The 25,523-nt window shown below is 37.9% G+C and overlaps 1 protein-coding gene across 5 annotated transcripts in view; it reads right to left on the minus strand.

The window, feature by feature from the left end:
• Positions 1-6,736, minus strand: part of ABCC8 (ATP binding cassette subfamily C member 8) — a 2,552,355-nt gene extending 2,545,619 nt beyond the window's left edge. For all 5 annotated transcript variants that reach the window (XM_044082872.1, XM_044082868.1, XM_044082869.1 and 2 more), the window contains exon 1: positions 6,077-6,736. In XM_044082872.1, the coding sequence (XP_043938807.1) occupies positions 6,077-6,097 (21 nt within the window). In that variant the 5' untranslated portion in view covers positions 6,098-6,736. The remainder of the gene's footprint in view (positions 1-6,076) is intronic.
• Between the last annotated feature and the right edge of the window lie 18,787 nt (positions 6,737-25,523).

Genomic DNA, 25,523 nt, shown 5'->3' on the forward strand with positions numbered 1-25,523 from the left:
CTTCTTAGATACCCACAATTCAACAGCCTTTTAAGTATTGACAAACCAGATATCGCTATTTCTGAAGAACATTCCAAATATTTAGCTAATGATGATAAAATAAAATATTTATGAATAACATTAACTAAGAACATTAAAGATATAATTAATATAAACTACAGTAAAACTTTAGAAAATATTAAAGATCTTATAATAAAGTGGAATAAATTCCTATTTACAACAGAAGAGAGATATTTAATTATAAAAATTATATTATTACCTATATTACTATACATAATTCAATCCTTAGCACTTCCTGTTCCCAAAACAATTATTAAAAGACTTTAATTCCCTAATACTTAAATTTCTTTGGCGTCCTAGTAGACCTAGATTAGCACTCAAGCATCATCTGCGCAGTTGGTCCAATGGTGGAATAAGTCTGCCTGATATAGAATTATACTCAACATCAGCAATTATTAAAACAATTACATGTGTTACGGCAAAATGTAGATCAGAAATTATTTAAATGTGTATGTGTGTATGTGTGTGTGTGTGTGTGTGTGTGTGTGTGTGTGTGTGTGTGAGAGAGAGAGTCAGGAAGACAGAAAGACAGCGAAAGAAATGAAGAGGAGGCTAACCAGCTGTATGAGACTAAAACAAACAAGTGATTTCACTATGGTGAAAAAAGACTTTTATCCTAATATAGTGATAGTGAGAAGGGACTATGTTACAGCAAAAATACAAGAAAGACAATAAGTCTTGCAAATAAGATGGTACCAATGTATGCAACATTACTCAATCAAACGTGGATGGTTTAGGTTTCATGGGAATTTTGGCAATGCCTGACAAGGTACAGAATGTGGTATCACACTAGATTGGAGTTTTATGGATAAAAGAGTATGAAATATCAGACATAGCTTTGGCTGTGACAGAATATATTGGATACACTGCAAATGAAGAGATATCCACAGAATGTAAGAGATAATAAAGTGAGAGCTTGTTGGTTTGGTTAATGGCAGAAGGCATTAGATTGCATTAGCATTTGTAAAGCTTAATGCATATCTTTGCTTACGTAAAAAAAGAAGAGTACAAACAGCTATCCCAATAATTGATTAGGAGGAGTTAGTAAAAAAGAAAAAAGAAATAAAAAGAAAACTACTATCCTTGTGATTGTCCACATCAACAATTCTACCTAAACACTAAGGGTGTGTGATAATTCAGATAGCTGACAGATGGTAGGTATTAATCCCAAAGTTAACACTATCAAGATGTTGTAGATACACAACTTCAATAGCAAAAGTAAAATCAATCAAACAACCAAAAAGAATCTCCTTAGATAAGTGCTCATACTGAAATAGTTCAATGCAGTCATCCCTGCTGACCATATAAATCATAACATTAAAAAGAGTGAAAAGAATTAATGAAAATAGAAAAAAAAAGCAAATACAAATATGGGTGAAACTAGAATTCACTAAGACCTCACTTTTTTTAGCATCTCTGCACCATAAGGACAGCACCAGACACGCTGGTGCTTATACGATCTGTTCAAAGTTGCCACACTGTTCTATAAATGCTGGAAGAACTGTATATCATGTAGACGATTTGAGCATTGCAACAGAGCAACAACATTCTGGCAAACAGTTTTGCAGAAACCTCCCTTATTTTTTCCAGCAGGTTGACTTAGCTGTCTTGGTCAGGCTTTCTACTAGACAAAAAAATGTTGAACTATGTGGTCAATAATGAAAATGACAATTTTATAGCAGAATAATGTTCAAGAGACATTGATCATGCCACTGTTTGTTTTTCCTCTAAAACGGGACATACCTATCAACTTTTCCTATTTTGTAGGGGATGCACCTGATGTTTTCAGAGTTTTGTTCTATCCTTCCAAAACTGTTTTTTTTTTCTTTAAAACGTTCTAAGTTAATAGTATCAACATTAAAAAGGGTCCCTTATTTGGGACTTTTTCCCTAATTATTATTATTTTTTATTTATTTATTTGTTTTACTTCCTGGAGGTAAAAGTTAAGAGTCAGGATAAGGACTGAAAAAAAGGAGTTATTGCACTTTTGCATTGGATTATACGGGTGCAGTTCAGAATATAGTAGAAAAGCTTGAAAATGACTGATAGCAAGAAAATGCTTTAATTAAAAAATATATAAAAATATTTGTATATACTCATACATGTGTATATATATATATATATATATATATATATATATATATATATACACACACGTGTGTGTGTGTGTGTGTGTGTGCGTGTTTACAAGGTATAAAAGAAAAGTATGTAGAGATAGATACATATCAATATATGGTTTGAATTTATTGGTTTGAATGGAACCATCGAGACTTATAAAGCAAAAAAAACGTTATGGATATTCAGAGTCCATGTACCTCAAACACTTGAGGTCCTTAATGGGTCATTTGCATATATCCCATGAGCCTTCATTACAAGAGATTTAAGGTATCACACAGTGGAAATTCTAGCTTGGCTGTCTTTTTCTTGTAATTTTTACTGAATGATTTTTCTGTTGACTTTGTTACCCTTTGGTTTGGATATTAGCTTGGATATTTTGCAGATACCGTAATCTTTATGGGCATCAGCTGGGTTTAAAGCCCCTGTGTTTGTAACGTACAAGGCATATTATCCAGTTATGTTGTGGTGATGAGTTCAATAAAGCAGATGCAAGCTACAGTTAGTGGTTTTTGGCTTTATTGGTCTGAATATCACAGTAAGGACTTAAAAATAAAAGAAATCAATTGACATTCAGAATCTATGTAGCTGAAGCAGTTGATTTCTTTAAGGGGTAATTTGCATATATCTCATGGGCTGCCATTACAGCAGATTTAAGGTGTCACACAGCCAAAACTGTAGCTCAGCTGGATTTTTCTTATATTTTTTACTTAATGTTTTTTCTGTATGACCTTTTTATCCTTTAGTTTAGATAGATAGATAAATAGATATGTGCATATGTGTGTAATATATCATAAAGTGATCCTAAAACAGTAGGGTGCTAAAATAAAGCAAAACTGGTTTAAGATGTGGTCATTTTACAATACAGGTAATGTGTCATTGGTAATACAGCTGGAGTAAAATAAAATGCAGGCATCTTACATGAAGAATGTAAATTATACTATGATATCCCCTTTCAGAAAGGTGGATTAAGGCTGGTAAAGAAGACTAAAGCAGGCCTTGAGATAAAATTTCAAGATAATTCTAAGGTAGGCGATAAATACTTATTTTGAAATAATAATTAAAACAAAGATGATTACAACAGGAAGTACTTTACTAAAGAAAAATGAAAGCACAATATATGGTAAAAGTAAACAGGGGGTGATATTATGTGGAGCAAAAGGTAGTGATTGATAATTTAAAACAGAGAAAGCAGAAGAAATGGAACACTGAAAATGCAATGAGGCCCAGGCACCACATGAGTTTCCTCAAACCCCTGATGTTCATAAGGCTCATTTGCATATATCCCATGTACCTCTGATACAAGAGGTTTGGGAGGTCACTCAGTGGAAGCTCTAACTTTGCTGGAGTTTTCATTTTGTTCAAACTAAAGTTTAGAAAATAATGGAGATTAATGTGGAATGTGTGGCACAAAGATGCAATGCTTAGTATTGCTGTCTCATGGTCCTTAGTTCTCTGGTTTAGTCACTCCTGCAGTACCTTCTGTGTTTTTATGTGTTTTTGTTTTCCTCCTGTATCCCAACAATGTGGAGTAGATAAACTGAGATCCGCCAAATTTCCCATAAAAGTATTTCAAGTGTGTGTTTCTGAGCGAGAGAAAGAGACAGCGTCTTTTTCCTTACACTCAGTAGTTGTTGAGGTAAGCACCTGCTGCCCCACAACTCTCAACAGGTTAAAGTAGGTAAAAGAAAATGTGTTAATAAATGAGTAAATGTGTACTTTATGTACTTTTGTGAAATTAACAATTCTTATACAATTACAATGCTGTAAGAGTGTTTCATTTTACAGGGGGGGGGGGATTATAGTTGTACTAACTGACTACACATCAGAAAGCCATACGTCTTCTTTGAGGAAAATATGACACTCTGGTGAATCTAATGGCCACATACTTTAGGTCTTAGGAGTCAAACATGTTAATTCACTGATACAAATTTGCTAATTTAACTGACAAACTAGAGAAGTTCTATAGGTATGTTGAAGCCAGACTTGAGGAAGGCATTTCATAATGTACTATTCAGGAACATTACTAAAAAGTTAAATTATATAATTAAATCATATTGGAGTTTAAACCTATGAAAATTAAATCTGCAGATATTTTGTGCAGGGAGAGAGAAGCATGTAATTTTATTAATAATTGTCATGAAAAATCATTTGTCTACTACTATAATACATTTATAATCATAATAAAGTGCAGGTTGCAGGTGCAAGTGAACTTAGTAAAAACAGAAGTGGATTTTTGTGTAGGGGTTGGCTCATTCTGGAGCATTTTTTCTGTACTGGATCTAACAGTAAAGCTATATTGTCTTCTTTTGGTACTATGCTGGGACTAGCATGACCAATCGGGGAGTGATTACAAAATGGTATGGAGATGTTGGAGAATAATCTTTTGAATGTCTACCTGAATTCAATGCAAAAAAAAGTTTAGAGTGTACATTGCTCAAAAATGGAACAGAGTCTATGAGAGGAAATATTGAAGACTGTGGGTATCTCATAAGCCTGAGTGTATGGTAATAGCTGTGTACTGTATAATCTAGCATTAGTTATTGCATTTTTCAAACTGCAGTGCTAATTCCATGTGTATGTGCTTTAAGCAAGTTTTATACGTGCAACTTAGTCAATCGGATTGCTCAACTTTCTGATTTCATTTCATAAATATAGTCTACAGCACTTGTAATTTGTAAGACAAGGGAAATAGGAAATTCACCACGGGGATCACTTCTGTGGCTCTGCTTGACAGGGGCACAGGAAAATAATTTTCTTGGGTGGCGAAAGCCAGGGTACCTTTTTGGCTAGGCTTATATAGGCCCTAGGGCCAATTGCCTAGTACCTACCTATGAACCTATTTAAGAATGAGAATCATGAAGACTACTATGTATGGTTTAATAACTTGTATTAGTATTAAAACATTTTTGCACACCAAATCGCCATTGCATGTGTAGTGGCTGTAAAGAAATGCAACTTTATTGCTTTGTTCTTTAATTATAATGACACCAATTGATACATTTCTCTGCTGCAAATCAAATGTTTGATAAACATTCCTTAAAACTTCACCTGCAGTCTACAAAATTCCTCTGAAGGATAGCTTCAAAATATGGAAGAGATCTACTGCACCCTTCATAAAAGCACCACATCCGGATAGATTACAACAGCTAGGGTGCCTAATCCAAAAACATTTTCATTACAATAAAGGAGATATTATCAGCATGCAGTTATGCAAACTTCTTTATGTGACATTTCCAAATGCATTATTTTCAAGACATACAGATGAGATAGTTGACAAAGGAGAGCATAGTATAAAATTGTGGTTCAGTAAGGATGCCTTTATGTTACAAGATGGGCCTTTTGTTCTGATTTATATCTCTGTGATCAAATTACTAAATCATTAGGCCACTGGTGTACCTGTTTAAAATGGTCCTGTCTATCACGGTCCTGCAAGTGCGCCCTGTTGAAAATGCCAACTTCAGTTTATTTTGTGGCACATTACTTTCCATTTAACAATCCCCGGTGAAAGTAAGTACAAGGTTTTGTTTATGGTGGAAGATATTAGTAATTCAAATGGATATGTTATGCAGCTTCCAATCATTCCGAACTTGATTATTCAGACATCTACTACTAGGGAAATTAAAACACCTAAAATTGTAAATACTGTTGTGTTACATGAGGCAACAAAGCAGTATTTTCAAAATAATTATCCATTCCTTTTCACACAAGCTGACAAATGCAGCCTTCCTAAAAATGAGCGCAAGACGTATTATTAATTTTGTACTATGTAATTCTCCCTTGCATCTCTAACCTTCACAAACACAGACAATTAAATGCTCCGTTTTCCATCTGTCAAACTGGAGAAGCAGTCACGACACAGACATATTCATAAATGTTCACTGTGTAGAAAGTCACCTACCTCTTTGTATCTCATTATCATCTTGGCTCAAAGAACAATACACAGATTACGGCTTAGTTTCTAAAATGTGCTACGCAAAATTACCGAATGGTTGCCAGAATCGTTTCCCTTGGATCCATACATAAGGGGGAAAAAAACTAAAACTGCGTTATGTTTCATTCCGAAGTGAACTTAATGACTGTGTTCGCCAGCTTTTCTCGTCATTGCTTCAAATGTAGTTAGCACAAAACGTGAAGCATAACTATAATAATATGGTTTACGATTAGTAGTCTCCGTACAGCAGCAGTGGGTACCAGTTTTGAAATCTGACTTTTGAACCTTGTGCTTGATTGGCGTGCACCTCCAAATGTATGCTGTTTAGAGACAGAAAACGCGGGCTACTTATTGGCTCACAGCCAGAAGAAACCGACATTTACATCAGATTTCCCCCTATTGAATAATGGAGCTAACCATGGTGCTGAAAGGAGGCGGTGTAACGCGTACAGTTACAAAATTCTTCGTAAGCAGGTGACTGATTACCTCACATCCACAACAACTCTTCAGTCCCTCTGAAAAATACAGACATTTGAAAGCGCACAGAGAACATCGTAGTACTGTTGGCATTCCCTGTGGCAAACGCCCAACCAAAGAACCGTTACGAATGTTGCTCAACTAAATCGCTCGATCTTCCAAAAGCATTTCTTTCAACCTGCAGAACCCAAGGACAAAAAAATGTTCTCCCACGTTGCTTTGCTGCAGTGTTCCACCTAGCATATTTAAATTGACAAGGGCTCATATTTGAAATAACATTCGCACAGTTACAGCGCTTTTACTATTGCAGTGTTTGTTTTCAGTCCTGATCCACAAACTGCATTTTCTATACAGTGCAGTGATGAGCCCTGAAACCTAAATGTTCATGTTTTTTTTCTCTCTCCAAGTCTGGTTTACAGACGTTAAGTAATTAGGGAAGATGTGTGACCCACCTGCTACTTTATTGCTAAATTATATGATAATAGTTTCTATTACATTCACAGTGCTGGAAAATTGGCCGGTGGTTGACGTCTGCTTTTCAATAATTAAAGCTGTCATTTTACTTTTACATCGTAGAACAGGTATGAATATATACACCTATTACTTATTGTATGCATTTCCGCAAACTTTTACGTACTGCAATATTTACGCTTACTTGGAAACAAGTACGTATCATTGTACTCTGGAGTCAGTGAAGTTTGCGTTACACTAGTATGAGGGATTCACATATCCAAACAATAAGCTGCCTTCTTTATAAGATTAACGACCTCATTTAAAGCCGGTCACAGTAGTCCACACGTCTTGAGTTACACTATAGAGTTTCAGAATTAATGAAGGTCGTATAATAAGGGATATTTGCATACATTTACTAATATAAATTATTTATTAGACCACTGTACTAATGTAACAAAAAGGTATCCCAAAAGGCAGATCAGTAAGGCATGTGGCAAAAGAAAAAATATATATTGTGAAAAGACTGCAGGAGTAACCCTGGTGCTCCAATATTGCCACCTACAGACTGAGCATCTTCTGCAATTCTGTTAATTTTATATACGGTAATATTTGGTTGTACAAGAAAGTGTCAGTATGCTCTTGAACTGGTAAATAAAAATGCTCCTAACTACATAAAAACACAGGACCACTAGGAAAATAAAAAAAGGATCTGTTCTTACTGATATACTCTTCTGCCCCACCCATTACAAGTCTTACAGACACGGAAGCGTGAGCAGCCATCGGAGTGAAATGGTTAACTGCCAAGAAGGCAATAAAACGTAGGCAGTTAAGTTCTGCCTTCAAAGGACAGAATGAGAAATAAATAAGTGAGCATGCAATCACCAAACCGTATGGTCGTTCAGCTTAATTATGGGTCGTCGTAATGTTCTGGATGAAAATAGCTTTACAAGGGATGCATCTTTTACACTTTATACACCTTATTTTTCATCGAAAGGACACGAATTTTAATACTAAAAACCTATATGTGCTTTTCCAGATGACTAAATTTCTAAATTATATTAGCTAAAATTGGTATGATTTACATACTTGCGTATTAGTTTATAAGGGCCTATTGTTTACTATGACAAGATACGGAAAAACGTATTTCCTTAAGAAGTACTGGAATATCTAAATGATTCACGAACAAGTGCTGCATGACATATCTTGGAAGTAAAATGTGTAGCTTGTGTAACTGGTCTTCTCATGATATGCTACGGTATATGAGATCAGAGATGGGTCAAAGAATAAAGATTTGCTCAGCAGTCAGCAGAAAAAAAATCATAATGCTGAAAACGACAGGAATATGGCGAGTTTTTGTATACAGATGACCAGGATAGGTGTGCAGCACTTCTTTTTGTATGGCCATAACTTTCAACGTTCCACCTTTGAATTACCTCTCACTGTGGAACTGGCAAAATGTTGGACCCTAAAGAGCAGCTTTATCTAGGAAGCTCACACCATGGTTAATAAGCCTGCATTAATATCTTAAAAAAAAGTTATATTTTTGTGAATATGGCAGGATCATTTACCATGATTGTTCATTTAAAAATTCTTAACAGTGACTGACTGACTTTTTAGTGGGGAACAGTGGGGAACATGGAATTGTTAAGGTTTGAAATGAGGAATGTCAGTCATAGGTTCATAGGTAGGTACTAGGCTATCGGCCCAAGGGCCTAAGTAAGTCTAGCCAACAAGGTTCCCTGGCTTAAACCACCCAAGAAAGTTATTTTCCTGTGCCCCTGTTGAGCAGAGCCACAGAAGTGATCCCCAGGGTGTATTTCCTATTTTCCATCCACTTATCAAGATTTTTCTTCGAGTGCTAATGAAGAACTTTGCTTGACATAGATAGGTAGCTTGTTCCAGAGTATGGGAAGTCCCTGGGACAGGAATCTATCCATCCAGCATGTCCTGTTTATTATGGTGACAAGGTTTAGGTCCCTAGAGTGTGTAGCTCGGAGGGATTGGGATTTCTTTAGGTGTAGCATGTCAAACAGCTCTGGGTTTGACATAGCTTTATATGTTAGGCAGAGATCACCTCAGAGTAGGCAATATACTATGGAGTAAAGCTGGAGTTTTTTGAGACGGTCAGTGTAGGGCATCTGTATGAGGCCAGTAATCCTCTTTGTGTGGTACTTCTGTGGCTTTTCCAGCTGCTGCAGATGTCTTGTGAGGTACATTCCAAAAGTGGCATTGTACTCTATAATGGGTCTAATGAGTGTTGAGTAGAGGGGAACAATGACCTCTTTTTTCCTAGATGAGAACCCTTTTGTGATGAGGTGTGCCATGTAGAAGGACTTTCTGACTATTGTGGTAATGTGATTATCAAAGGAGAGACTACTGTCCACCTGGGTCCCCAGGCATCTTATCACACATTCTGCATTAAGTTGACTGCAGCCTATGTGGTATTCCATGGGTACAGAGTTTTTACCAAAGGGGATGACAATGCACTTTTTGGCATTGAGCTTGAGGCACCGGCTCTGACACCAGGCATCTGTCTCAGTGAGGCCCTTCTGTAGGATGTCCACATCATTTGGGGACTTAACTATGGCTCCTAGTTTGCAGTCATCTGTGAACTTCATTAGCCAAAGGCCTTCTGTGTTAGCCTGTACTTCAGAAAAGTAGATACCAAACAGGAGAGATCCCAGGACTGAACCCTGTGGTACTCCACTTGTCACTGGTTTGAAGTCAGATTTGGAGTCTGCAACTTTTACAGTGTGGGTTCTGTCAGTGAGCCAATTGACAACCCATCTTGTGACGTAGGGATTTATGCCTACTTTAGTGATTTTAGCTATAATTCCAGAATGGGGGATGGTGTTGAAAGCCTTGGTGAGGTCAAGATAAGCTGTGGTGAACCACCTTACCCTCATCTACAGCTTTGGTGACTGCCTCAAAGTCGTCGATCAGGTTCAGGAGGCATGATCTGCCTTTCACAAACCCGAACTGGGTGGGGTCCAGAGTTTGGAGGTTACCAATGTCTTTGTTTATGAGTTCTATGATGAGACATTCCATGGCCTTGCAGCTTCTTACTGAGGCTGACCAGGGAATTCCTCCACTCATGGGAGTTTACTCTCTTTTGCAACAGTTTCTTCCTTCTGTTGTAGAGTTTGTTTATGGCAGGGGACCACCAGATTGGCTTCCTTTTTTTGGAGGATAGCGTCTTGGTTCTGTTTGGGAAAGCACAATCCATGCCTCGTGTAAGTGCTTATAGAGTGCATCTGTGGAGGATTCAGGAGTTGTAACTGTATTGTCCATCTGCATGGATGTCATGAAGTTCGCCACTTCTGTCTTAAGAAGCATTAAGTTGGCTTTGGAGAAATATTTTACCATGATTTCCTTAATGGGGGTGGGGGCGGGATGTGGATATCTAGGGTGATTAGCTTATGGTCGGATCTGACCAACAAGGCATTGACTTCAGGTGTGGAACACCAGTCACTCATGTTGGTAATGACTAGGTCTAGGATATTGTTGCCCCTGGTGGGGGTGTGGATAAGTTGATCCAGGGCATTGGAATTTATGAATTCCAGAAAGCGTTGAGTGAAGGAGTTGGTACATGAGTAGTTTTCCCAGTTAATGGTGGAGTTGTTGAAATCACCCACTATTAGGGTGCTTGGTTGAACCCTAATATTTTCCAGTATATCAAGAAAAGAGGAGTGGGAATCCTAGGGCATGGTGGGGATCTGTAGCAAGCTACAATTTTGATTGCAGTTTTGCCCAGAGTTAGTTGCACTTGAATAACCTCGGATGCATTATGCTGAGCAACTAGGCTGGAGGTGTGGATATCCTTAATGAATATGGACACACCTCTGCCCTTGGTGTTCCAGTCCAGGTTAGTTGGCCAAAAAGTGTGGTATGAGTTATAGCCTGGTAATGCAGGGGTGATCTCTGGAGCCTTGAACCAGGTACTAGTCGCTGCACAGATATCGATGTTCTCCATTTTAAGGAGTGCGACGAGGGAGTGCATTTTGAGATTTAGACTTCTAGCACTGAAGTAGCATTACCCTCAGTTTTTGCTTGCCTGTTCCTGTTATGGTGGTGAATTTGTCATTTGAACCTTGCCTAAAAAAGGCACTATAGGGGCAGCAAGAGCCTTAGGCAGTATCCGGAATCCCAGGGGTGACAGGTGCAGGCCATCTCTGGCAAAGCATCATGGTCTGTCGACCATGTTATCCCAGGCAGACAGATACTAGATCCCCTTAGAATGACACCAGAAGCTTAGCCAATTGTTGAAGTCAATCATTTTGTCCTTGTACTGCAGTATCATTCTGGGTGATGGCAGGATGTTACTCAGGGCTAGGGTCATACCTGCCTGGGCTACAAGATCAGAGAGCACTTCCATGTCTCTTTTCATGTAGTCCAGGGAGGTATATCTCAGGTCATTCACACCAACATGGACAATGACAGAGTCATATTTGTACTTGCTGTGGAGTGACCTGAGTGCATGGGTTATGTGGGGGAGCCTGGGACCCAACAGGCAGGTGACAGTAACCTTCTCCTTGTTTAGCTTGGTGAGTGGGACATCAGTGTGCCTGACTACAAAGTCACCTATGACTAGTGTGTTGGGTACGTTGTTTTGCCTTATGGGCTGTGGTTGAGTGGCACACTGAGTCTGTGGGCTATGTGTCATCTGAGTTGTGTTGGGGGGTGGAGGTTGCTTGCGTCTCTGCTTTGGAGGTCTCTGTTGCTTGAGCAGATTATTACTGAGAGCCTCCGTGAATGTTTTTGTGTTTCTATATGTGGATTTTGGAGGTGTAGGTTTAGTGGGACTATGTGATGAGTGTGGTGTGGTGCAAGTGTTCACCTTTTCCTCTTGACTGTCAAGTTCAGTCTTGGTTGGAGAGAGCTTTACTCTCACAGGCTGTGGTGTTGGGTGGTAGGAGGAGAGGATTGTCTTTGTACATGAGGCAATTGCTACATTGCTCCAAGATGCCCAGATTCATCAGATAGGTGAGAGAGAACACTGGGAGCTGACCCTTGGACATGCCTGAATAAAAAACTACTTTCCTCTAGACAAGTGAGGAAAGTGAGTATAAGAGCTGTTTTTCTCTAAGCAAGTCAAGAAAGTAATTACAAAAACTGTTTTCCTCTAGGTTTCCACAAACTAATTTCTAAACCACATGACTGCCCTGCCTTTAACTCAATCCTACAAACATACACCCCCACTAGAACAATAAGATCCTCCTGTAAACTGATGCTCACAGTAACCAAAGCCAACAAAAGAGCAGGACAATGCCTGTTCTCCCATACCATAGCTAAGCTATGGAATAACCTTCCATCTGAAATAACCCAGATTGATCACCCGAAAAATTTTATGGCAGCCCTAAAAACACATTATCTAGACAATCCATCTTGCACCTGCCTTAAAAACAAAAACAAACCTCCTTAAACCTACTTCACCAAATACAACAGTGACAAAAATCTTAGCAAAAACCCAGTATTCACATTTATTAGCATATTCGTACTATACAGGAGACTGGAATCTCACCAAAGATTGAAATGATGTAACAGTACTATGCAACTGTAAACTTCTTGTTTTATTGTTTTACCTGTCATATCTTCAGTATTGTATATATATATATATATATATATATATATATATATATATATATATATATATATACTATGTTTTTTTTTCCTGTCACATCAGTAACATTGTATCTTTGTATTTAATTATTGTTTTGTTTGTATTTTGCTTGTGGAGCTTTTCTCCCTGGGCCTCCACTGAAAATGGGTCTCTGACCCAGTGGACTTTCCCGGTCAACAAATGTTAATAAATAATAAATAATAAAGAGGAAGGTTGAGTGCTGTAATAATTTGTAGCTTATTTAGTGCTAACAACAAGTTCTGAACAAGTGCTGAGCACGAATAAGCAAATTCAAGTGCTAAAACTAAGAATCTGTACCTGGATCTTGTGGTAGATAGGCTACCTAGTGCTTATCACTCCCACTGATAAGCTAGAATGCTTCCCTCCAAAACAGAAAGGCTTGGGGGGCTCAGAAGCTTACAAACAGTCCCGGAGACAGCAAATCTGTATCTGGACTAGACTAGTTACAGGAAAGGTGGGAAACAAACACAAATGCGGGTTTTTAAACCAGAAAGTTGAAAGAGATGGAAAAACTATCCAAACAGCCAATAAACTACAATTTCCGGGCCAGAATCCACTCTTGTGGTAGATAGGCTACCTAGTGCTTACCACTCCCACTGATAAGCTAGAAGGCTTCCCTCCAACACAGAAAGGCTTGGGGGGGGCTCCGAAGCTTACAAGCAGTCCTGGATACAGCAAATCTGTATCTGGACTAAACTAGTTACAGGAAATGTGGGAAACAAATGGAAATGTGGGCTTTTAAACCAGAAGTTTGAAAGAGATGGAAAAACTGCCAAACGGCCAATAAACTACAATTTCTGGGCCAGAAACCACTCGAGGTAGATAGGCTACCTAGTGCTTACCACTTGCACTGACAAGCTAAAAGGATTCCCTTCAACACAAAAAGGCTTGGGGGGCTCAGAAGTTTACAAACAGTCCTGGATACAGCAAATCTGTATCTGGACTAGACTAGTTACAGGAAAGGTGGGAAACAAGTGCAAACACAGGCTTTTAAACCAGAAGGTTGAGAGAGATGGAGAACCTGCCAATAAACTACAATTTCTGGGCCAGACACCATTCTTGTGGTAGATAGGCTACCTAGTGCTTACCACTCCCACTGATAAACAATAACTTGCAAACCACTACTGGCACAACAAACCAACAAAACACGAAGCCACCAAGCTGAAGAAAGCAAATACAGATTGTATCACAAAACAAAACTTTAATGAATCAAAAAAACAACAAATGTGAAGTGCTTTTCGTTTAACTCCTGTTAAACTTCTTCAGACCATTACAAAACACTGACATCACTTCCTTTTATACCATTACTAATTTCAATTAATGCTAAATTAAAAACACCTGCTCGCAATTCAATCAACATCCTTAAAAAACATAGAACAAAGAAAAAAATACATAAAAATATATGAAGTAAAATAACTGAATGCAATAATCACTAACATGAGTGCATAATGTACTGGTTGCCTGAAAATATGAATGAACATATATTCAAGGGACTAAAAAAGTAGATGATATTAAATAATAATTATAAAAAGTGTATATATGTATTATAACATATTGAAAGGTATGTATGTTATATAAATATTAATAAATATTCTATTATTGATATTGATAACCTTAAAATTTATACAAAATATGTAAAAACAATTGTATATGCTTTCATTGAATCATGACAAATATAATGTTAAAAAATATATATATAAGATGTTAATGAATATGATATTATGAAACAGTTAGTAAGTATGCATGCCAGGCATTAGGAGGAAATACATTTAAAAATGTTAAAAGAATATATTATATGTGCATTATATGAAATGCAATGAAAATACAATACAAGGATGACAAAAAGATAAATAATGGCATGAAAGAGGTCCAAAATTATGTCAAAGCAAAATATGATGATGTCACTACATCATATAATTTTATTCCTTTGTAATGCCTTTAATTTCAATATGGGGGTGGTTGTGCTATTCTCATTTATACCAGGCCACATATCAGCTTGTGTATTTATTTGCCATTTTAATTCTTTTAATTCTAAATACAAGTTCCAAGGTCTCCTATCCTCTATGTCTACGTGGTCAATTACCATGAAGGAGAACTGGTGATCTGTGTATTCACTAATATGCTTAGCTAGTGCATTATTAGGCTTATTTTTCTTAATGGCATATTCATGCTCATATATTCTTTGGACAAACTGTCTTTCTGTTTTCCGTATATAGAATATTGGGCATGAATTACATGTAGCTAGGTATACTACAGCTTTAGATTTTCAGTTATACTTGCCATGTAAGTAATACTTCCTTTTCCTTACATAAAACACTTCCCCTGTTTTTATTTTGTGATACCAATGGCAAGCTCCACATTTAGTCATACCTATCATGCCATTCCTAGGTGAACTATTCCTATGTTTTAAAATATCCTTAAAACTTCTACCTTTTCTGTAAACAATTTTAGGTTTTTCACTAAAGTGGTTTCTACAGTAAGAATCTTCCATAACAATGTTCCAGTTGTCCATTATAATATTTCTAACCATATTATGTTCTTGAAAGAATGTTAGGACAAGTGCTTTAGAAAACATAGTTTCTCTTACTGTGTCACTAATATTATCATTATTAGAACCACTATTAATGATATTAGATGGAATACTACCATTATGTATCACCCTTGATCTACTAAGAATGGGTTTAAAATGTCCATTCTGTCTTTTAATGGTAACTTCTTGTATGAGAGTTTCAACTAGCATTCCTGGATAACCTCTATTAAGAAACATGTCACGTAAAAAAAAACACATTCTTCTTGAAATTGATCAAACTCAGTGACCGTCTGGGCTGTTCTTACTAACTGACCTTTAATAACAGACTTTTTCTGATGCTCCACAGGGCAACTGCTATAGTGTAGGAAATAATATGAATAGGATTCCTTCCTGTAAATCACAGCTGTATACATTTTATTGACATTGTTTTTCATAAGATGCACATCTAGATAATTCATATATTTGACAATGATATCCCATGTGAATTTAAAAAAAAAATCAGTAGTTGTATTAATATATGTTAAAAACTCATTCAAACTATCTGCTGTGCCACTCCAGAAGACATTAATATCATCTTGAAATCTATGATATGATTTGATAAACACTTTATGTTCACTATTGAATACATAATTCCTCTCTCAAAAAGCCATACCTAAATTAGCATAGGCACCCCCACATGGTGACCCTATAGCGATGCCTTTTTTTCTGCAAAAATATTGTTTGTTAAAAGTTATGAAGTTGTTGCTTAATACTGTTTTGAATAATTCCATGATTAAGTTCATTAAGTCATGTGTCATATGGTGGTGTATGAACATCTCATTAACCCATTCTAGCCCTATAGTTTATGGAATCACTGTATATAAATCACAATACATCTATATTAACTAGAATGTCATTGTGGTCAAACTCAACATTATTTATGTGCTCTAAAAAGGTCCAGGAGTCTTTACAAATCTGTTCTTCTTTCTCCAAGTCCTTTTTTAATTCATAATCTATGTATTTTGCACATGCCGAAGTAATATAGTCCCTGCCATCAACTAATGGTCTCATGGGGGGGTTATCTATATTTTATGAATTTTGGGGATGAAAAAAATTGGGATTCCAGAGTTATGATATTAAGATAGTTTTATAAATCTAGGGTGATACGTTTTTCTAAAAAAAAATGTCATTAATTTGCCCATAAAGTTTTCTATAAGCAACATTCAACTCATTTAATGACACTTCAACATACGTAACTGTGTTTAACGTCTCATATAATTTATCTTTATACATGTCTTCGCACATAATAACTGCTCCACCCCCCTCCCCCCCTTATCTGGTTTCATGATTCTTATTCTCTCTTTTCTTAATTTTTTCAAAACATTTAGCTAATTTTCACTCAGATTATGTGTGTGTTTTTTATTGTGTTAAGCGTACCTAAATGCTTTAATTGTTGTTCACACATCTTTTCATACAATATTAATTTTGGGTGTAAAGGGGGGTTATATAGGCTGTTAATGTTGAACCTAGTATTCACATTATGAATAACATCTTGATACATTAAACTGAAATTAATTTTCCTTAAAAATATTTTAATGTCAATCATAGTACTAGTGAAATTGAAAGAGTTGGAACAAAGGTAGTTCCCTTAGATAAAACATTTGCTACTTCTTCATCCACACAAAATTCAGAGAAGTTAAAAACCTTAAAATCTCCCTTTGTGTTCACTACAACATGTTGTTCTTTTTCATTTATTACATTTTCAGGTTGTTGAATGTTGTGTAAAACACACAAATCATCAGTACCAATAAATGCATGATTTAAGTCCTCCATTGTTTGTTCTTTGGCCTGGCCCCTTGAAACCCTGCCACTTCATTATGGAAATTGAAGTTTTTGTTCCTTAATCTTTCATAGGTTCATAGGTTCATACTAGGCTATCTGCCCTAGGGCATTTATAAGCCTAGCCAGAGTGTGTTTGGCTTTCGCCAGCCATTTTAAATGAATTTTGCTATGCCCTTTTTCGAGGTTAGTATACTGTGCCTCTGTCTAACAGTGACACAGAAGTGATACCCGGGGTATACCTACGATCTCCCATCCACTCATCAAGATTCCTCTTGAAGAGAGTCAATGAGGGACTCTGCCTAACCTGGACTGGGATTTTATTCCAGAGTGAAGGGAGCCTCTGGGTTATGAATCTGTCCCTCCAGCATGTCTTATTTATTTCACTGCTGAAGTTCAAGTCTCTCGAGCGCGTAGCTCGATGGGATTTGGATTTTCTGAGGTGCAGCATGTCCATTAATTCCAGGTTGGACATGGCTTTATACATCAGGCACTGATCGCCTCTGAGCAGGCGGTATGCCACTGAGTAGAGCTGGAGTTTCTTTAACCGGGCAGCATATGGCATCTGTTTGAGCCCTTTGATCCTCTTGGTGAGGTACTTTTGGGGTCTTTCCAGTTGCTGCAGGTGTCTGGTAAGGTACATCCCAAAAGGGGCATTGTACTCAATTATGGGCCTGATGAGGGATGAGTAAAGAGGCACGATGACCTCCCCTGATCTAGATGTGAATCCCTTAATGATTAGGTGGGCTATATAAAATGTTTTTCCAACCACTTTGGTCACGTGGTTGTCAAATGAGAGATTGCTATCAACTTGGGTCCCCAGGTCCCTAATTACTTCTTCCGTACTTAATGGATTACCACCTATGTGGTAATTTGTGGGCACTTTGTTTTTGCCAAAGGGGATGACTATACACTTTTTGGCATTTAGCTTGAGGCCATGGCTCTGGCACCAGTTGTCTGTTTCTATGAGGCCCTTTTGTAGGATGCTTGTGTCGGCTGGAGAGTCGATTATGGCACCCAGTTTGCAGTCATCTGCGAACTTGTTCAGCCACAGTCCTTCCGTGTTGGCCTGTACCTCCAAGAAATATATACCGAACAAGAGAGGTCCCAGGACTGTGCCTTGTGGGACACCACTTGTAACTGGTTTGGAGTCTGACATGGCTCCAGCAATTCTAACCATGTGTGTTCTGTCCTTGAGCCAGTTTGCAACCCATCTAGTGACATAGGGGTTTATATTTAAGCTGGTGAGCTTATCTATAATGCCAGAGTGGGGTATTGTATCGAAGGCTTTTGCGAGGTCCAGGTAGGCTGTGTGGACCACCTTCCCCTCATCAATGGCCTTGGTGACTGCTTCAAAGAAATCAAAAGGTTTAAGAGGCAGGATCTGCCCTTACCAAAGCTGAACTGGGTAGGATCCAGTGTCTGTAGGTCCCCAATATCTTTATTTATGAGGTCCATGATGATCCTTTCCATAGCTTTGCAGACCAAGCTAGTCAGGCTTATGGGGCGATAGTTTCCAGGATCCGTTGAGGCACCACCTTTGTGGAGATGGACCACTGTTGCTGTACGCCACTCTCTGGGTACATATCCTGTAGTAAGGCTGAGATTGAACAGTAGTTTTATGTTTGGGTTTAGCTCTTCTTGGAGTTCATGTAGGATGCAGCCCGGGACACCGTCTGGTCCCATTGATGCTGTGTTTTTTGCTTTGGAGAGGGCGGCTCTTACCTGAGCATCTGAGATGTCAGAGGGGCAGCACTCTGCTGGGATAGATATTTGCCCTTTTGGTGGGGATGGGGGGAGAAGTTTGCGCTGAACCTGTCAGCTAGGATGTTGGCAATGTCTGTGGGTTTGGTGTATTTTTTGTCATTTTGGACTAATTCTGAGCATATCTGGGAATTCCCACCCAGGTTCCTAACATAACTAAAGAAAGCCTTGTGATTATCCTTAGTGTCCTGTGCAATTTTTCTCTCGAAGCTGGCCTTAGACGATTTTATGAGTGCGTGTAGTTTTTTGCTAATACTGATCAGAGATGCATTCCCTTTTTGGGATTTTGCTCTGTCATGTAGTAGCTTCCTCCTTCTATTGTATAGTTTGTTTATGGCTGGGGTCCACCAGACAGGATGCCTGGCGTTTTGAGGAATGGGTCTTGGTTTTATTTGGGATTGCATGATCCATGCATTCCTGAAGGTGTTCATAGAATGCGTTTATAAAGGATTCTGCGGTCTGGGCCGTATTTTCCACAGGCCCGGGGGCTTTGAAGGATTCCACCTCGGTTTTGAGGAGTGTGAAATTTGCTTTAGAGAAGTTTTTCACTGTGGTTTTTTGGGCATGGGGTGTGGTTGGGATGTGAATATCCAGTGAGATTAGTTTATGGTCTGATCTTACCAGTGAGGGATACACTTCTGGTCTGGGGCATAGAGTCCCCATGTTGGTGATGATCAGGTCCAGTATGTTTTCCCCTCTTGTGGGAGTGGTAACAAGTTGTTCCATAGCATTTGAGTTTATAAATTCTAGGAACCTTTGGGCTAGAGTGTTGGAGCTAGAGTAATGCTCCCAGTCTATGTTTGGGTAGTTGAAGTCGCCCAATATAATGGTGTTTGGAGAGACCTTCATATTTTCCAGTGTTCTCAGGAAGGCCGAGTGGGGTTCCTGGGTTTGAGAGGGTGGTCTGTAGCAGGCTATAAACTGGAAGGCAGTTTTACCCACAGTTAGTTGCACATGGATAGTCTCTGATGCTTCGTGCTGTGCCACCAACCTGGAGGTGTGGGTATCTTTGATGAATATTGATACTCCCCCTCCTTTTGTGGTTCGGTCCAAGTTTTGGGGCGAAAAGCATGGTATGAGGTATAACCTGGTAGTGCTGGGGTGCTCTCGGGAGCCTTGAACCAGGTTTCTGTTACTGCACAGATATCGATGTTCTCCATGCTAAGGAGAGTTTCGAGTGCGTGCATCTTGAGGTTTAGACTTCTGGCATTGAGTAGCATTACTTTTAGTTTCTTATCCCTTGTGATACCTATGGAGGTGGGTTTGTCTTTTGAGCCTTGCCTAAAAAAGGCACTATGGGGGTGGCAAGAGCCTTTGCCAATATCCAAAAGCCCAGGGGTGATAGGTGCAAGCTGTCCCTAGCGAAGCATCGTGGCTTGTGGAGCATGTCATCCCAGGCTGACAGGCATTGATCCCCTTTGAATGACACCAATATTGTTGAAATTGATCATCTTGTCTTCATATTGTGGCATCATTCTTGGTGAGGGTAAGATGCTACTCAAGGTCAGGGTCATACTGGCCTCGGCTACATGCTCAGAGAGCTCCTCTATGTCTCTTTTCATGTAGTCCAGAGAGGTATGTCTCAGGTCATTCACACCAGCATGGACAATGACTGAGTCATATTTGTACTTGCCTTGGAGTGACCGGAGTGCTTGTGTTATATGGCGGATCCTAGCGCCCGACAGGCAGCTCACCGTGACCTTCTCCTTGTTCAGCCTGGTGAGCGGGACGTCAGTGTGCCTGATGATAGAGTCACCTATTACAAGTGTATCAGGTGTGTTGTTTAGCCTTAAGGGCTGTGACTGTTTGACACACTGGCATTGTGAGCTATGTGTTGCATGTGTTTTGTTTTGGGGTAGCGGTTGCTTGGGTGTCTGCTTTGGAGGTCTCTGCTGCATAGGCAGATTTTTATTTAGAGCCTCCGAGTATGTTTTTGTGTGTTTATGTGTTTGGTTTGCTGTCGTGGTAGGTCTATATGAGACTGGAATTGTAGTGAGTGTGGTTTCCTTCTCCTCCTGACTGGTTACGCCAGTACTGAGTTGAGAGAGCTTAGCCTCCAGTTTGGCTATATGGTTGCATCTCTCACATGTGTTGGATTTTGTTGGGAGGAGGAGAGGGTTGTCTGTGTACATGAGGCAGTTGTAACATTGTCTCAAGATTCCCAGATTCACCAGCTGGACCGGAGAGGAGATTGACAACTGACCTTTGGACATGCTAGAATAGTATTGGGAATTCCTTTATAATTGAAAAAAGGGCCACTGGGGAACAAGGTACTCAAGGGGAGTTTGTGAGGGTGTAGTGCCAATGGGGAACAAGGTACTCAAGGGGAGTTTGTGAGGGTGTAGATCTTCTGAGTTCAGGGAATTCTTGATCATATAAGGAATCAACTTGCTGAACAGTTTCTCTTACTGTATTATGGTCAATGTTGTTACTGCCATTATTGTTATTATATCTGTATCTTCTTTGATTTCTAGGGGGCTTTGGGTATGCTAACCCATTTGCATATTGGTTCAAGTCTCTTTCCAGTTTCTGCATTTTACCAGTTTTGAGTTTTAAAATATGCTAGTCAATACTATTATAAATGTGCAACATTTTATATTTAGTATTTTCAAATGACAAATCTTCTCTGATGTCCCTGTCTAATGCTGTCAGTTCATTCATTAGTCCATCAATATCTACTGCGTTGAATTTTATCATAATATTAAGTAACTCTTTTCCACTGCTATCAAAAACAACATTGACCATAATACAGTAAGAGAAACTGTTCAGCAAGCCGATTCCTTATATGATCAAGAATTCCCTGAACTCAGAAGATCTGAAAGATTAAGGAACAAAAACTTTAATTTCCAAAATGAAGCGGCAGGGTTTCAAGGGGCCAGACCAAAGAACAAACAATGGAGGACTTAAATCATGTATTTATTGGTACTGATGATTTGTGTGTTTTACACAACATTCAGCAACCTGAAAATGTAATAAATGAAAAAGAAAAACATGTTATAGTGAACACAAAGAGAGATTTTAAGGTTTTTAACTTCTCTGAATTTTGTGTGGATGAAGAAGTAGCAAACGTTTTATCTAAGGGAACTACCTTTGTTCCAGCTAACTCTTTCAATTTCACTAATACTATGATTGACTTTAAAATATTTTTAAGGAAAATTAATTTCAGTTTAATGTATCAATATGCTATTTATAATGTGAATACTAGGTTCAATATTAGCAGTATATATACCCCCTTTACACCCAACATTAATGTTGTATGAAAAGATGTGTGAACAAGAATTAAAGTGTTTAGAAATGCTTAACACAATAAAAAAAAACACACACACACATAATTTGAGTGAAAATGAGCTAAATGTTTTGAAAAAATTAAGAAAAGAGAGAGTAAGAATCATGAAACCAGATAAGGGGGATGGAGCAGTTTGTGCAAAGACATGTATAAAGATAAATTATATGAGACATTAAACACAGTTACGTATGTTGAAGTGTCATTAAATGAGCTGAATGTTGCTTATAGAAAATGTTATGGGCAAATTAATGACATTTTTTTAGAAAAATATATCACCCTGGACTTATACAACTATCTTAATATCATAACTCCTAGAATCCCAATTTTATTTGGCACCCCGAAAATTCATAAAAATATAGATACCCCCCCCCCCCTTGAGACCATTAGTTGATGGCAGGAACTCTATTACTTTGGCATGTGCAAAATACATAGATTATGAATTTAAAAAGGTCCTGGAGAAAGAAGAACATATTTGTAAAGACTCCTGGACCTTTTTAGAGCACATGAATAATGTTGAGTTTAACCACAATGACATTCTAGTTGCTATAGATGTATGTGATTTATATACAGTGATTCCACAAGCTATAGGGTAGAATGGGTTAATGAGATGCTCATACACCACCATATGACACATGATTTAGTGAACTTAATCATGGAATTATTAGAAATAGTATTAAGCAACAACTTCATAACATTTAACAAACAATATTTTTTGCAGAAAAAAGGTATCGCTATGGGGTCACCATGTGGGGGTGCCTATGCTAATTTAGTTATGGCTTTTTGGGAGAAGAATTATGTATTCAATAGTGAACATAAAGTGTTTATCAAATCATATCATAGATTTCAAGATGATATTAGTATCATCTGGAGTGGCACAGCAGATAGTTTGAATGAGTTTTTAACATATATTAATACAACTACTGATTTTTAAAAATTCACATGGGATATAAATGTCGAATATATGAATTGTCTAGATGTGCATCTTATGAAAAACAATGTCAATAAAATGTATACAACTGTGATTTACAGGAAGGAATCCTATTCAGATTGTTTCCTACACTATAGCAGTTGCCATCTGCGGCATCAGAAAAAGTCTGTTATTATAGGTCAATTAGTAAGAGCAGCCCGGATGGTCACTGAGTTTGATTAATTTCAAGAGAATGTGCTTTTTTTACATGACATGTTACTCAATAGAGGTTATCCAGGAATGCTAGATGAAACTCTCATGCAAGAAGTTACCATTAAAAGACAGAATGGACATTTTAAACCCATTCAAAGTAGATCAAGGGTGGTACATAATGGTAATATTCCATCTAATATCATTAATAGTGGTGCTAACAATGATAATATTAGTGACACAGTAAGAGAAACTATGTTTTCGAAAGCACTTGTCCTAACATTCTCTCAAGAACATAATATGGTTAGAGGTATTGTAATGGACAATTGGAACATTGTTATGGAAGATTCCTAGTGTAGACTAGTTACAGGAAAGGCAGGAAACAAGCTTAGAATTTTATTTTATTTTTTTTTTTTGCTAGAGGAGTGGTTTCCAGCTCAGGAATTGTACCTCATTGGCCATTTGGGGCTGCTTTCTATCCCTTTCATCTTTCTGACTTAAAAAACTGTGTTTGCGCAAGTCTGCACATGTTGCAGCGCCGCTTAGCTAGGTTTAAACAATTACTGGTGCCAGAAAGTCGATTCTTTAAATTTTCCCTTAGAACTAGCCAGTTTTCCAGTTTTAGCACTCAAACTGGATTCTTTGTGCTCAGCACTTGCTTAGAACTCCTTGTAAGCACTAGATATTCTACAGATTGCTACAGCACTAAACTTTCCTTACTAAGTACCAAATAATAACTAAACGAGGATCCTTGTCAGCAGAAACCACACAATAAAACCTTAACGCGTTTTATTTATAATATCCAACAGAGCGTTTTCGCCACAGTAAACCGTGGCTTCTTCAGAGGAAATAAACATTTAAAATAATACACTCCATTTATATCAGGAAAAATCAGGAAGTGACATCTTCCTGTTTCCTGAAGACAGCAGCAATTTTCTTTAAAAATAGAACACAACACAATTCACTACAAGCATATCCACAATGAATACCAAAACATATGTAAAACTTTCCTAAGAAAACATAAATTAAAAATATAAATGTTAAAAAGTTAAAAACTTCAATTTATTATTTTATTTTTGATTGTGTGTTTACTATATATCTATTAACACAGGACCAGACACTCAATGAAAGAAAAGATTCCCGAAGGAATGTGTATATTTTTGTAGGCCTACAATTACAAGTTCCTGCTTAACTATTATTGACACGCTAAAATGTCTTTGGATGTCCAATCTTGTACCTATGGACATGTATAAACAGAATTCATTTAAAGCCCTGAAGATATAGGGAAGCCCATTTATAAGATAATAAATGTCCTAATTATCAAATTGCGAAATACCCCTATACTTAAAGTAAAAGGAACCTGCACTGCCCTGTCTTCATACATGATGAAGACAGGGCAGTGCAGGTTCCTTTTACTTTTGTACATTTGTGTATACCTTAGTATAGTTGTCAATGCCATCTGTGGGAACAAGAGCTTGGAAATTATTTATCCCATCCCTTAGGAGGATATAAGCATGAAAGTTATGTACTTACCATAATGATAGATCCATGTTGCCTGATTTTTGCCTATCTCAGTGTATGGGTTGTTGGATCTGTTCAGATCCAAACTCGGCACCCTCTCTGAAGCTTCACTGATCCAGGGCTCGGACTCCTGCCCTACCTACAATTCCGTGCACTCCACTTTAGTGCCTCATAGCAAGTTTGCCCCCTCCAGTTAGGAATTTAAAGGCAAAATAACTTTTTTTAAAGGGTGATCGCTATCTTAACGAGAAGTTTTTAGCAGAGGATCACAGTCTGATACTACTGTTCATAGACAGAGTCCACATGAGATGGAGTTGGTCACCAAAATCCAATGCATAAGAATTTGGAAGAAGGCAGGAAGTAGGGAGGTTGAACCAGATGAAATTAAGACAGCACATATCTGTTATTGTAAGTGCATAAATTTCATATCCAGTGTTGTCTAGTTTCATCCAATTCAATGTATCTAACAGATTTCCAAGCTGTTTTTTCCTAGGGTGTATCAAAGTAGAACATTCCTGAGAATGGTGGAACCAAAGCAGGAACATGATCTAGATTGTAAATCCAATTTCTAATAAGACACAAAGGTGTGAATGGTTGACAAAGTTGCAGCAGCACAAATATTATCAATGAGAATTCTTTTCACGAAGGCTGTTGAAATAGCTATTGCTCTTGTGGAATGAGCTATGGGCTTCAATTAGAGAGATTAGCCCTTTTCCCATGCAGAGGAAATACAATTTGATAACCATCTTGAAAGACTAACCTTAGAAACTGCTTTTCCCAGTTTAGGGCTAGAGTATGCAATAAACA

This window comes from Protopterus annectens, chromosome 9.part0 (genome assembly GCF_019279795.1).
Source record: "Protopterus annectens isolate FY-2018-M chromosome 9.part0, PAN1.0, whole genome shotgun sequence".
Lineage (NCBI taxonomy): Eukaryota > Metazoa > Chordata > Ceratodontiformes > Protopteridae > Protopterus > Protopterus annectens.